The sequence below is a fragment of the Octodon degus genome, unplaced genomic scaffold, assembly GCF_000260255.1.
Source record: "Octodon degus isolate 3935 unplaced genomic scaffold, OctDeg1.0 scaffold00080, whole genome shotgun sequence".
Classification (NCBI taxonomy): Eukaryota; Metazoa; Chordata; class Mammalia; order Rodentia; family Octodontidae; genus Octodon; species Octodon degus.
The window spans coordinates 8,146,308-8,161,531 of record NW_004524656.1 but is presented as its reverse complement, the minus strand read 5'-3'; the positions used below and the strand labels follow the sequence as shown (position 1 = coordinate 8,161,531).

General features: G+C 44.9%; 1 protein-coding gene across 1 annotated transcript in view; it reads left to right on the top strand.

Annotated features, from left to right (window-relative positions):
• The window catches only part of Pafah1b2 (platelet activating factor acetylhydrolase 1b catalytic subunit 2), a 38,393-nt gene extending 35,322 nt beyond the window's left edge, over positions 1 to 3,071 (top strand). Inside the window, exon 6 of the mRNA XM_004636478.3 lies at positions 93 to 3,071. Coding sequence (XP_004636535.1) covers positions 93 to 371 — 279 coding nt within the window. The 3' untranslated portion in view covers positions 372 to 3,071. The remainder of the gene's footprint in view (positions 1 to 92) is intronic.
• The last annotated feature ends 12,153 nt before the right edge of the window (positions 3,072 to 15,224 follow it).

Below are 15,224 nucleotides of genomic sequence, written 5' to 3'. Positions count from 1 at the left end.
TAATGTATATCACCCAGCAGATGATAGATCTGAAATAGTAGAGAAAAACAAGTGACCCCTTACAGTTAATGCTCTTCTCTGCTCTGCCCCAGGGTTTGTTACCTCGCGGAGAAAAGCCCAACCCTTTGAGGCAAAAGAATGCCAAGGTGAACCAACTTCTCAAGGCTTCTCTGCCGAAGCTCACCAACGTGCAGCTCCTAGATACAGATGGAGGTTTCGTGCACTCGGACGGTGCCATCTCCTGCCATGACATGTTTGATTTCCTGCATCTCACAGGCGGGGGCTACGCAAAGATTTGCAAACCCCTCCATGAACTGATCATGCAGTTGCTGGAGGAAACACCGGAGGAGAAACAAACCACCATTGCCTGACTGGCCCACATCAGTGTTAATAGTGTCCCAGCTTCCTGAGATCAGTTGTATCACTGGCACTACAGATCCTCTTTCTTAAGGCACTTTGCATTGTAGGATGTTCCTGGATGCTCGTATCTAGTGTTTGAAGGGGAGGAGGGGTTTAAACTGGTCCTGTATATAGAGGGTTTATTTGACACAGGAGAAATTAGCCAAGGAATATTGTTGTTGAATTCATTTGAAACCAGAGGGGACTTTTTAGTTGTATGTGTGACACCTTCATTGAATTATCACTGTTTTTCCTAGAACATCGTCAGGCTCAAGTACTGAAAAATACAAAGATTTTTTGCTTGGCCTTTTTCTGTGGATTATGTTATACATCATTATCAGAATCACACCTACTTAGCTATAAAACAAGCCATTTCCCCCCCCAGGGTTTAAGGTTTATAATTTAGCCTTTTGTATTTTGTTTCACTCATATTGTGTGTGCAGTGTTTTCTGAACATACACATCAGATTAAGCATGCTTGTCACTCAAGTCTGGGAGATGTTCTAGTTCCAAGTGAATTTCTTCCACTCTTAAATTTTCCTAAGCTTAGCAGTGAAAAGCAGGTTTTACCCCCTCTGGGGAACTCTTTGGAGGACATTATTTTTATGCTGCTGAATATCATGTCTATAATAGACCCATGCATGCAGCCCTTTCTTCCCTTCTCTCTCTCTGTCTCTCTCTCTCTTCCTGTTACTTCTTTTTTACTGTATTTTTGAACTAGGACCTCAATTGCTGGAAGTGTATGTTCCCAGCCAGTTACTCTCGTGATATTACTGATACATGCTTCATTCCTGTGTGGCGCTCTGTGCTGTGGAGTCTGTGTGGTGTTACTCATACTAAGAGTTCTGGTTGGTTTTTCCATTAAAGCCTGTTAACATTTCTTTTTCTATTTTTTTAACATCTTTTTTTGAAAAATAAAAAATCAGAACTCTCTCCCATTCCATAACATCTGACATTATGTCAAGTCTTACAGTATCTTAAGGTGTGTTTGTGGGGTTTTTGTGTTTTTTGTTTTTTTCAGTTCTGGGGATCAACCTAGGGCCCACACATGCTAGGAAAATGCTGTACCACTGAGCCTCACTCCCAGCCCTATGTTTTATTTTATATTGAGTTCTTAAATTATATTGGTCAAGAAAGATTTGGCTTTTTTCATGGGGAAACAGTGAATCTGCTCTCAGAACAGGCATCGTGTGTTTACATCAGCATTTTACTTAGAAGGAACTAAGTCCATCTTGACTTGTAAGGTTTCTCACTAATGTACCTTCATCTGAAAATCTCTTTCAAGAGAGGCCCTTATAATCTCAATGGCTTGCTTGAGCCAAAAGAACTTCCACTCAGAAGAAGAATAACAATGAATGGCTTGTTACTGAATGTACCTGTGAAATACTGACAAACTGGATCTACAAACTTGTTCAAGCTGGACCAGGTTGGGTATTGAAGTAACCCATCAAAATGTGCGCTGCAGTGATTCTGTTTAATGTTCAAATTCACTGAAGTATGTGGTTTATGTTCTGCTCACAAAGCAAATGAGGAGGGAGGCTTCCTGTGTTGGAGTAAGGCTTATTGATTTGTTCTAAGATCCGCTTCTGACTGGGAAGGATGAAACTTGGGCTGTGTGTGTGTGTGTGTGTGTGTGTGTGTAGCCTCTTTCTAGGAATTTGCTTTTGTCTTCTAGTCTTCTGAATGTATCATGTCATTAACAGAAAATACACATGGTGTTTACTAAACTTGTTTACTATATTGAAATTTTATTTTTAGTAGCCCAGGTTCTTGAGTTTTTCAAAACAGTTTTTTTTTTTTTTTTTTCACCTTACATGAGGTATAGTTTCAAGAAGAAGAGTTAAGCCAGAATTTTGTGTGCACAAGGACAGTTGCCTGTTGAGGTTTTTTTGTGTCTGTCAGAGGGTGGGAGTATGGTCCAAATAAACCCATTAGGTTACTCCTGTAGCATGTGCTTTAGCTTCTCTCTTGACTGCGTATCAAAATTCCTTTGTGAGCTGGCCTGCAGCTCCTTTGTTTATGTGTATAAACCTCAGATGTTACTACATTTTATATCTGCCAGAGCTCTTCAAGCGATAGTGTTTGAACCACTAGTCTTTTAAATAAAATTCTGCCCTATTGCCAATGTGCAGATACTGAGTCCACTGTCATTTCTTGCCAGATATCTTTGCAGTGCTTTAGACAAAAAGCATTCGTCTGTTTTTCTTTGGGTAACACCCCAATTTACTTTAGTGACAGAATTTACTGCCAAGTCTGTACTTTTTAAAATGTATACATTTCATGCTTTGTCCATGTCTATGTTGTCACTGTGGAGGGACCAACTTTCTAGGCAGTGAGCAGAGGCATTGTTCTGTTTCCTTTCCTAGTGGATTTTAATCCCTCTCCCCACCATTCCTGCTACAGGGCAGCCAGTAACCGAACTATTAAGATCTGTGCGGTCTATCTCAGAAGTGGTGGGATGAGGGGAGACGCACTGCCATGGACAGTCTAAAGCACATTGTTTTGCTGCCGTACCTTATAGATGGCGCTGGACAGTTCTCTGGCTACCATGTTGGCTCTCTCTGAACTGTTGACATGTGCTTACACCTGGATTTTCATTCAAAACTTTAACTCAGTACAACAAATCTTAAATAGCTCATGCCCTGTTAAGAATTGTAATGTTAAAAACAAAAAATCCAAACTTTTAGTTTTTTAACCTAGTCACTGTTTACAGTGTATGCTAATACCTGAATTACTGTCTGTGCTGTGGATTATGAACATTACCAGTCTTATATATTTATTGCAGTGAAGAAGAAACTGAAAATATATGAGAAGGAGGAGCATGCCCAGGCTCCTGAGGCCGTGTGGATGCGTGTGGGAGCCCTGAGTGGGCACCTCTTGAGGAGGCTTTCCGCGGAGGGGCCCCCCCCAATGGTGCTTCTCCAGGGAATCAGTGCTGCTGACTGAACCTCCCCGAGGGGAGCTTGTGACTGCTTTGGTAAAGTTTCCTTGACTAGTAGAACTCAGCTGTTTAGTGCATATTTCAATATAAATGTCGACATTTCACTCAAACTTGTTGATGTCTTTCTGTTTCTTTTATCAGTTTAGATTCCACTGGGGAAAAAGGGATGGGTTTTGATCTTTCCTTATCATGAGCAAATTGAATACTTCAGTCAACTTGATGCTTTTCTGTGGAATTGAATGTACCAAGCCAACTCTTATCACTTGTCTTGTGGGATGTGAGGGCAGGGTGGCTGAATGGGGTGGAGTTATAAGAAATCTTAGGTAGATAAAGGGAAAAATTGCCAAATGAAATGTTTCAGGGTGCTCAAGAGTTTCTGGCAATAATGCTTATACTATAAGCTGACGCTTTTGCTCTTTATTTTTATTTTTAAATGTATTTAGTACAAAGTCTACGGTGTCTCACTGCACAGATCCACTCCTAGTAATCCTCCTGTTTTCAGCTTCCCAAATGCTGGCATTACAGGTGCATGACCCCACACCCAGTCTCAGTTGCCCTCTCAGCACGCCCCCAGGGATTGAACCGCTGAGCTATCTGGCTGGCCCTACTCTTTTTTTTTTTTAAACATAAATTCAGTGTTGAGAATTTATATACATAGAATATCCTGAGTTCTACTGTTGGTTCATTCCTCACACTAACAATCACCAGTTTTATGTTGTGTGTAGATTTTTGTAACCTTGGAAAATCTTCCCTCATGTCCCCCGTTTTTACTTTAGTAGTAGTAGTAGTAGTAGTGGTGGTAGCCGCCATTTTTAGTTAGGGTTTCCCTGTGCAGCGTAGGTTGGCCTCAAACTCAGAGTGATACACCTGCCTCGCCTCCTGAGTGTTGGGATTACAGTTGTGCACCACCATGCCCGGCTTGCCAGCTTTAATTCGATCCTCCAAACAACTTACACTTCTGTGTTCTTCTGTCATCTAGTTTCAAAACCCCCTCAGGAGCCAGGTATGGTGGTGCATAGTCTGATGCCAGTGCTCTGCAAGGCTAAGACGAGAGGACTGCAAGTTCAAGCCCAGCCTAGGCAGCATAACAATTTAATGAGACCTTTTCTCAAAAAATAAGGGCTAGGTATATAGGTCAGTGTGAACTTAAGTATCCATAGCCACAACAGTAAAGCCTCAGGATGTTGCGCTTGATGTGTTTCTGTAGGTTCATCCCTATTTTGCTATTGACCAAGGAGCCCAGGGACTAGGCATTACATACTGTCAGAGGGTCAGTTGTAACGTGTTTGGTTGCTCTAGGATTGGAACATAGCTTTTAAGGAACTTCAGAGGTCTTGCCCTTGGCACTACTCATTCAGCCTGAGGCATTTCACCTCTAGATACTGACTTGCTGAATTTATGGCAGATCCTTGCTTTTCTTTCAGTGGAAGGTCCTGGGATAACAATCTTTCCATTTGAAACAGCTTCTTTTGGTCTTTTTGCTGCTGTTATACTCCAAATTCTATCTTCTCTGTGGTTGTAAGAATTATTACATTTATTTAAAAGCATCGGCTGGCTATCCTCTTCCTTTTTGAATTAAAATCTAAAAGAAAGGGGCCGGGGAGATGGCTCAGTAGAATAAGCGCTTCCATGGTAAGCGCAAGGGCCTGAGTTCAATCCTCAGTTCCGCAAAACAAAAAACAAAAAAAAAACCTACTTTGGGGCCAGGGAGATGGCTCAGTGGAGTAAGCACTTCCCTGGCAAGCGCAAGGGCCTGAGTTCAATCCCCGGTTCCAACAACAACAAAAAAAATCTAAAAGAAGGACAGGCAAGATAGCTGAGCAAGACTAAGTGCTTGCTTAGGCAAGCGCAGGGACCGGAGTTCAAGCCCTGCACCACATGCTGAACTGGGCCCCAAGGCACACTGTGCCAGCCACCAAGACCAAACATGGTGGCACATGGCTGTAATCCCAGCACTGGGGAGGCTGAACAGGAGGATCACTATGAGTCCGAGCTGCACAGTGAGACACTGTACCAAATACATAAAATTAAAAAATATATATAAAAGACTAGGGATGTAACTTGATGAGAAATGAAAAAATAGAAATACCTTAAAACATGGAGGCTTAATTCTATCAAAATACAGTGCAGGATTGTAATAGCTGGGTATAGGGACATAAACTTTTAATTCCAGCACTCTGGGAGGCTAGGGCAGGAGGATCCTAAGTTGAAGCTTAGCCACAGCAACCTAGTAAGACACCCGTTTTTCTTAAATTTTAGTAATGTAGGTTTGTAATGCATGATGATCATTCATTTGGGGGAGTTGCATATACATAACACATACTCTCCCTTCCCTTTCCCTCTATCTGTGAGATTCTGTCTTAAAAAGGGTTGGAGATATAGCCCAGTACAAAGGCCTTCATTCATTCTATACACCATGTTAATTATTAGAAATAAAGTAGACTAGGGCTGGCCGAATAGCTCAGTGGATTAAGGTGCCTGCAAGCTGGCTCAGGGACCAGGGGTTTGATCCTGGGGCCTGCTGTGCCAGCCCCACCCACAGGGCACGCTGAGCTGGCAGTTGAGACTGGGTGTGGTGATGCGTGCCTGTGATCCCCAGCTCTTGGGAGGCTGTAAACAGGCAGATCACTATGAGTCTGATCTAGTAGTAAGACCCTGAGCACCCTGTAGACCCTTCCCTAAAATACAAAAAAATAAAGTAGACTAGAGTTGGCAAATCTGCCAGGCATGGTACATGCGTGTAGTCCTAGCCCTTGAGGTATAGGCAGGAGGATCAGTGCAAACTTGAGTCCACCTTCAACTGTGTAGCAAAATCCTAGCTCAAAAAGAACCCATCTTGGGCAGGGGAGATGGCTCAGTAGAATAAGCGCTTCCCTGGCAAGCACAAGGGCCTGAGTTCAATCCCAGGTTCCACCAAAAAAAAAAAAAGGCCAAATTCAAATGCTTAGGAGGGATAAAACTGGAGTTGGTACCACAGTTGGAGACAACCATGAGGGTTTGTGTCAGACCTTCAGGAAGTACAGCTGTGTTGTCTGGTGTGAGCACAGAGCACAGAACAGGAACCTCAAACACAGATGTATTTACTGCTTGCCTCCCTACACTAAGTCAGCCTGCCCCAAACACTCTTCTATGGAACTATGAAGACAAACTGAGCTGGGTTACTCAACTGGCCTGTCATTACCTATCTTAGTAACATCACACCAGCTACAATTTTCTATGATCTCTCTCTCTCTCTCTCTCTCTCTCTCTCTCTCTCTCTCTCTCTGCCCTCTGCCCTCTGCCCTCTGCCCTCTGCCCTCTGCCCTCTCCCCTCTCTCCCCTTGCTCCCCTCTCTGCCCTCTCCCCTCTCTCCCCTTGCTCCCCGCCCCCTAAAGTCTTCAGCCTACTTGTTACCTTTTGTTTATGTGCTGATTCTAAATCCATTTACAAATTTTTGTATACTAATCAGGATATGCTATACATTAGAAAGCATTCATGGCACATCACAGAACTCCAGCATACTTGTGGACAACCACCAGTGTAGAATATTAAATCAAAGCTGATAAATGTAACATGACAGTTTTCATAACCTCCCTTCTCTTCAGTTCTGTCCTCCCACTCTACTTTCTTAACTTTCATGCCAATAGCACTGAACTTCAAGGCCCATGCCTTAGCCCCTAGTTGAAATTCCTTGTTTGGAGTATGTTCCTGCTGCTTTGCTAGGCGAGCCCCCACTTAACCTTTACCCTACATGGCTGCGGATGATGGCACATACCTGTAATCCTAGCATTTCAGAGGCTGAGGCAGAAGGATCACCAGGAGTTCAAGGCCAGACTGCATCTGAAACCCTGCCCGGAGGCCTCCTGGAGTGCTGCTGAGGCAGGAGGTGAGGGTATGGCAAATTGGCCGGGCAAGTATGCATGACCTGTCATTCACCCTGATGGGGGAAAAAGCGGCCCTACCTGCACATGGGACCAATCAGAAAGCATGACCTTGTTGGGTGTGGTGATGCACGCCTGCAAGCCTAGTACTGCAGAGGCTGAGGCCAGAGGATTGCCGCAAGTTTGAGGCTAACCCGGGCTAAGTAATGAGTTCTAGGTAATCTGAACTACACAGTAAGACCCTATCTCAAAAAGAAAAAAAAAGTTCTACCTTGCCTTCTGGTCCTAAGAATTGAAGTTTTTGATAGGACAGCCTAGAACTGATGTCAGCCTGAGGAGTGGGAGATAAACAACTGCAGCCTTTCAGCTCTTCGCTGCTGTGTTCTTTGTTTTTGTTTTTGTTTCACGGTCTGCTCCCATCCAGCAGGGGTAACTTCGTTTTCTACTTAGAACTGGCAGCGCTGGCTCTGCAGACCATGTTTCTTTTCCTGCCTTGCTACCTTTTCCACTTGGCTTGACCAATTTTTTGTTCAGGGCAGAAGGAACCTAGAAAGCAAGCTGCGAAGGAGATGCTGAGTTCCCCAACTTGGTAACACTTTCTGATTGCTACTTTCTGCTAAGGTCTGTGTTGGGTTGTGCTGCCCTGCACTTGGTATTATGTCTGTGTCTGTCTCTGTGTGTGTCTCTCTCCTTTTTTTTTTTTTTTTTTTTTTGGCAGAACTGGAGATTGAACTCCAGCCCTTGTGCTTGCCAGGGAAGCACTTACTCCACTGAGCCATCTCCCCAGCCCCCGGTCTTCTATTTTTCTTTTTCAGACACTGCTATGTAGTTCAGGCTGGCCTTGAGTTTACTTTGTCGCCCTGGCTGGTCTCTAAGGAGCAGTGATTCTCCTGCCTCAGCCTCCTGAGTGCTGGGATTATAGGTATATGTATGCCACCACACCTGACCTCTATGCTTATCTTGTCTGTCTGACTACATTATGATTGTATGTGTCTGAAATCCCTGCATTCCCAGCATGTAGCTCAGTACAAACTAGGCACTGAATAAAAGAAGGAATAAATGAAAGGGAAGTTGATTTGTTCACAGTCATCAGGCCAGTAAATGTCAGAATGGAACAAGAGCACAGATCTTTTTACTGAATTGTCTAGTCTTTCAGTGACACGATGCTGCTGGTAGTTATGTAATGGCCGGGATTGGACGTATTGCCCATGGGAGACCAAATTAAAAGGAATAATAGAACTTTCATTAATTAGCTGGTGACCTATGTGCTCCGCGCCCTATCGGAGAAGACACACTTTCTTTCTTTCTTTCTTTCTTTCTTTCTTTCTTTTTTCTTTCTTTCTTTTTTTTTTTTTTTTTTGGCGGATCTGGAGATTGAACTCAGACCCTCGTGCTTGCCAGGGAAGCGCTTATTCTACTGAGCAATCTCCTGGTCCCAAGATCAAATTCTTTGTTCCCTACCTGCTTTTATAGTTTCTTTGTTGCTATGGCAGCCAGGCAGGAATGTAGTGCCTCCTCTGTCCTGTAGGTGTGAGGTCTTGGGAAGAGGCATTTATGGCTAAGCGTGGGCAAATAGTCTGTATCCTATTGCCCTAAATGGGTCCTATCTCCTTATCTCCTATAAGTTTGTGAAGTTCTGACAGGGTAGGGCAAGGAGTGAGGAATAGGGTAATTTACGCAAGGCTGCTTCTATGTAAATACTGCAGGCAGGGGTTAATTGAATTCTGCCTCAGTCTCTTTTACTTTTTTTTTTGTGATACCAGGGATCAAACTCAAGACCTTGTGCTTGGCAGGCAAGCACTTATTCCATTGAGCTCTCTCTCCAGCCTCTTTTACTTCTAAAAGTGAATAGGGTAGTATGCTAGATGCCTTCCCTTACAATTACACACTTAATGAGACATGACACACACCTAGTCCCAGCAGTCCGGGAGGCTGAGGTAGGATCACAAATTCAAGTCCAGCATAGGCAATTTAGTGACTTAGGGAGACTCTTATCTCAAAATTAAAATTGGCTGGGGATGTAGCTCAGCCCCACAGCGCCTGCCTGTCAAGCGCAAGGTCATAAGTTTGATTCCTAGTATCTAAAAAAGATATTCGGGCTGGTGAGATGGCTCCATGGTCTAAAGCACCTATTTAGAACAAGCTTGGCAAAGCACAGGGACTGCGGTTCAATCCCCCAGCACCACATGCCAGCCAGCCCTGCCCCCTGGTGGGCTGAGCGGGCCACACACAGACACACACAAATAAATAAATAAAAATTTAAAAAAATAAATAAATATATTAAAAAAAAAAAGATATTCATCCTACTGAAAAGGGTAAAAGTGAAAGAACATTCACTTAACAAGACAAGTATGGTGCAGGATGGTAAAGCAGGAGGGTTGCCACAAATTCAAGGCCAACCTACACTACAAATCAAAACTTTGTCTTTGAAAGAAATTATAAAAGGGACCAGGGAGATGGCTCAGTGGAGTAAATGCTTCCCTGGCAAGCGCAAGGGCCTGAGTTCAATCCCTGGTTCCACCCATAAAAGAGGCCAGGGAGATGGCTCAGAAAAAGCGCTTACGTGGCAAGCACCAGGTCCTGAGTTCAATCCCCAGTACCGCAAAAAAAGAAAAAGAAAAAAAATTATATAATCTCCATGGTGAATGAATGTAATTATGCACTGCAAACCTGTACTAACAAAAATTTTTAAAGTGCAACTAAAACAGATGTGATATGTACCTAGCACAAAAATTTCTGAGGCACATTTTGGTATTGTAGAAACTATATCGGATTAATACTTTTAGAGGAAAATGAGGTGAGAGAAAAGCCTAGGCAGATTCAGAGGAGTGAAGGTATTATGAAAGACAGGATTATAAAGTGCCTGCAAGCAGGTGCAGGGATCAGGGGTTCAATCCCTGGACCTGCCATGCCGGCCCTGCCTCTGGGGCTTGCTGAGATGGCAATTGAGACTGGGCATGGTGGCACGTGCCTGTAATCCCGGATCTTGGGAGGCTGTAAACAGGCAGATCGCTATGAGTCTGATCTAGTGTGAGACCCTGAACACCCTGTAGACCCTTCCCTAAAATACGAAAACAGGAAAGAAAGCTCTTAGCACTCTCAGCCAATGGGGTTATGCGAGAAGTTCGAGGGTTAGCCTAGGACATGAGCTGGAGTATAAAGAGGGTCCCTTGTACAGAGAATATGTCCTTGCTGTGGAGGAATAAGGACTTGGTACCTATATGCATTCCTTGGAGCCAGTCAAGAAAAGGGCAAAGGGGCCGGGGAGATGGCTCAGTGGAATAAGCACTTCTCTGGCAAGCACAAGGGCCTGAGTTCAATCCCGGGTTCTGCCAAAAAATAAAATAAAAATAAAAAGATTGAGCATATAAAATTAAAAAACAAAACAAAACAAAAAAAAAAACTTGGGGTTGGGGAGATGGCTCAGTGGAATATGCACTTCCCTGGCAAGCGCAAGGGCCTGAGTTCAATCCCCGGTTCCGCAAAAAAAAGAAAAGGGCAAAGTTCTTCTAATTTCTTGTCCAAAGTTCTGTGCTGTCTTAGAATTGGAAGAAGGCTGCCCTTTGTTGTGTTTTGTGACTTTCATTTTATTGTTTTTGCAGTGTGTGTGTGTGTGTGTGTGTGTGTGTGTGTTGTTTTTGGTAGTGGAGAAAAACCCAGTTGCACTCTAGTGCTGAGCTGCTGAGCGACATGTCCAACTCCCCCACCCCACCTCCGCCTTTACAATTTGGAATAAGGTTGCGTTAAGTAGCCCAATCTGAGCTTGAGCACGGAAGGTCCTACCGCCTTAGCCTCCTGAGGAGTTGCAAGTAGGCATCTACCACTGTGCCTGGCGTGGGCTGCCAGCTTTTATCAGTGATCTTTGGGGCACAGATTCGAGTTGATCAATTATTTATCTGCCTGCTTCCTGTAACCTGATGACCAGCCTTGTCTCCTGGAAAGCGCTACACTGGCTGCATCCCATGGAAAGAGGGAACCAGCTGAGGGCCTGCGTGTCTTGAGGCCACACGCCAGCATGGCTAGAGAAAGCCCTGTTCTAGGAAATGGAAAGTGACTGACGACGTCCTCCCTCTCGCTTGGTCAAAGCTGCTCTCTCTGTCTCCTTGTTTTCTTCACACAATAGCCTAGGGTGGTGATCGCAGCCAAGCCTGGTAGCACTATGGTGCATTGTTTAGCACACTGGAAATGAGAAGGTCTCAGCTGAATTTGCCTGACACACAACGCAAGGGTTTAACTATTAGAACTTTTTGGCATCTCAGTTCTGTTTCTTTCTTTTCTTTTTTTTGAAATTTTTGGCGGAACCGGGGATTGAGCTCAGGCCCTTATGCTTGCCAGGCAAGCACTTATTCTACTGAGCCATCTCCCCAGCCCTTTTTTTTGTTGTTGTTAAACTGTAATTGTTATGTCATGACAAACAGTATGCATTTAGAAGACCAGAATGTCAGGCATTCCAAGCATGACTCTACCATTAGTCTGTTTCTTTTATGGTGCTGGGGATCATATATATATACATATATATATTTTTTTAAATTTTATTTATTTATTTGTGTTTGTGTGTGTGTGTGTGTGTGTGTGTGTGTGTGTGTGTGGCCAGCTCAGCCCACCAGGGGGCAGGGCTGGCATGTGGTGCTGGGGGATTGAACCGCGGTCCTGTGCTTTGCTGAGCTTGTTCTAAGTAGGTGCTTTAGACCACTGAGCCATCTCACCAAGCCCTTAAGTAGGTGCTTTAGACCACTGAGCCATCTCACCAGCCCCAGCCCTTATGTTTTAAATTTGAAGACAGGGTGTTGCCAAGTTGCCCAGGCTGATGAACTTGGTGAGCGTCCTTCTTCGGCCTCCTGAGTAGCGGTGAGGGTCTGGGGTTATAGGCTCGAGCCACCATAACAATGACTCTGTGTGTGTGTGTGTGTGTGTGTGTGTGCACGCGCATGCGCGCCAGTGCCCAGGCTAGAGAACCCAGGACCTCACACAGGCCACGCAGGGGCCCTATCAAAGTCTTTGCTTGTACCATGAAACCTTGTGATAAGTTTGAGACTTGTCATCAGAGCAGCAGGATAATTCCCGTATTGTTAGCTGATTCGCACTCTGCTGTATCTATCTTCACTGTCCTTGAAGGCGAGATAACCAGGAGAAGGGGAGGCTGGGACAGCGCAGAACTCACCAGAGCAGGACTTGCTGCAGCTTCTTTTGCTTCAGCAATTCTTTTTGAGCCCCACATGGAGGCACTGAACCCTTTTTATGGTCATGATGCAGGCAGGGACCCTCACGTATGCCTTCTTCTGCTGGGTCAGTTCTGCAGCTTTTTTATCTGGCCAGTCCAACCATTGGTTCCTAAATGATGTGCTTGATTGGACTCTGGTCATCCACTGACTGTGATCCTCACTGTGTCCTGCTCCTGGCGTCATCTTCAGCACATCCTCACAATCCCCTTGAGCCAGTGGAGGTGGCCTCACCATCCTCTGCCCCAAGCTTCACAAATCCCTGTGACCTCAAACGGAGCTGGGCGCAGTGCAGCCTGGGAGCCATCTTCACTTCTTGGTGAATAGTCCTGATTCTTTAGCCATGCTGTGTTCAAGCTCAGAAGGGGTGGCCCACAGGGAGACAGGCCTCATCTGAGCCTTATGACCCCACCCTGCCGTCTTCAGGATCAGCTTAGGTAAAGCTTTTTGTACAATATGGCGGAGAATGCAGTGCGGAAAGCCAGATGCTGCCCTGAGACTCCACATCCCGCCTCTGTGCTCACAAATCTGGTTTTGCGGCCCAGCTCTGCCTTTTTATGCTTCTGCAGGCAACAAAAAAAGCTTTCTCTCCTCTCCACCAGACCTCAGAAAGGGCCTATTCATAACTGAGCTGTACTGTTCCCTCCCTGGAAGGTGGGGTGAGGAAGGTTCTGCAGACCTGAGAAACAGCTAGAAAATCTCAGGCTGTTGCCTTACCCTGGTTGAACTCCAGGTTCTGGGGATTCAGAGGTTAAGCCCTGAGACTTACGAGAGTGCAGGATCCCTCTAGGTTTGCTTGAATCTGTTTCTCTCAAGTGCTAGGTGAGAGGATATTGCCAGCCAACAGTTTTGTAGCCCTAGGACAACAGTTTGCAATCCATATTGCACAAGCTCCTGAAGTGCCCAGCATGTTGGCATTTGCCTGTAATCCTAGCACCTAGTAGGCTGAGGCAGGAGGATTGCCACTAGGAAGTTCAAAGCTAGGCTAAAATACATAGCCAGACCTTGTCTCAAAACAAACGAAACAACCTCCCAGAGTTTTTGCTAAAATGCAGATGGGTGAGAGAACTAGGGCAAGAGAACCCTGTGACAGGGCAGAATTTGCCAGTGCAGTATGTTGGCGTGCCCTGTAATCCTAGCACTTGCCCTTGTACTCAGGAGGCTGAGGCAGGAAGTTCGTGAGTTCAAGGCCAGCATGGGCTGCCTCACAAGCTCTTGTCTCAAATCAAACAAGAAGGTTTTGGGTTTTTTTTTCCTTTTTTGGGTACCAGAAATTGAACTCAGGATCTTGTGGTTGCCAGGAAGGTGCTTGTGCCACTGAGCTATCTTCCTAGCTTTATAAGTGGGTTTTTGAAATGCACTGTGATTCACTAAATGTGGACTAGAGCTCCAGATGCTAATGTTAGACAGCCACGGGTCCTATTTTGACTCAGAGACTGAGGCCAACCTCCAGGGCTTCAGCCAGCCAATAGCGGCAGCCCTGTGACCTTCAGCTTGTTCTCACAACACCCAGGAAAGTTCCTGGCATGCTGCCGACCGTTTAAACTGCATCAGCCTAGATCAGTGTGACAGTTTCTTAGAGCTCTATAGTATTTCCTGGAAATGAAGTAGGACAGAAGAAATAAAGATAGGTGGGAAAAAGAAAGAAAATCATACTTTTTAAAAAATTGTGGTTTTTTTTTTCTTTTCTTTGTCTATATTTAGGACAGGGTCCACAGGGTCTTGCTGCGTAGATCAGACTCCTAGTGATTCTCCTGTTTTCAGCCTCCCAAGTGCTGGGATTACAGGAGCGTCGCGGCGCCACCACACCCAGTCTCAATTGCAGTCTCAGTGTGCCCGGCCCATGGGCGGGGCCGGCACGCTGGGGATGGAACCCTGGCCTGTGCCCTCTGCATAAGCAGGCGCTTTAGTCCGCTGAGCCATCAGGCCGGCCCCCAAAATTGGGCTTTGATGAAGAGTGCAACTTAAGGACATAAAATTATTCAAGGTTATCTGTGTCTCTGTCCCCTCTCTTTATTCTTTTCACCCAGGCCAAACCTATTTAAAATCCCTAAAAGATACTGTAAGCCTCTTGATTAACTTAATTGGTAGAGTGCAGAAACCTGCCTTAAAATAGAAAAACATATTCTACATTTTCAACAAATTTTTCTTTGGAAAACAGATCACCCATTAAAAACAAAGCAAGGGGGCCGGGGAGATAACTCAGAAGAATAAGTGCTTGTCTGGCAAGTGCAGGATCCTGAGTCCAATCCCCAGTACCAGGGGGGAAAAAAAGCATAACAACAAACCCAAAAAACTAGGCCCGTGCTTTTTGCCTGTGAAGCAGACCATCATTTTTACCTGTAAAATGAGTTATTTTCTTTCCACTATGACCATCAGTTTTCTTCTGTAAACCAAGCCCAAGCTTTCTATAGATTCACAAATTCCACCAATTTTCATCACCAAAACCACATGAACATGGTTTTGTGGACGCCCAACCACAATGCCTCTTTCCAGAAGGCTCCCACACTATCTCTTTGAGTGTGTACTTTTAAAATTCTGCCCAATAAATACCTTCATGCCTCTCACTGACTTGTCCTAAGAAGTCCTTTTTCTACGATGAGAGTCTCTGGCACTGCAGCCTGCCCTGTGGGTGGGGTGAGAGGAGGGTCCCTGTCTCTGCTTTGGGGACCTCCTTTGACCCTGTCTTGTGGCAGAAAAATGAGCGGGGTCATTGTGAGAAAATAGTCTGCTCATTTGCAATTACAGAAACCACACCTGGATTCTCCAAGGGAGACAGCTGACTGACTATATGGAGATATATATA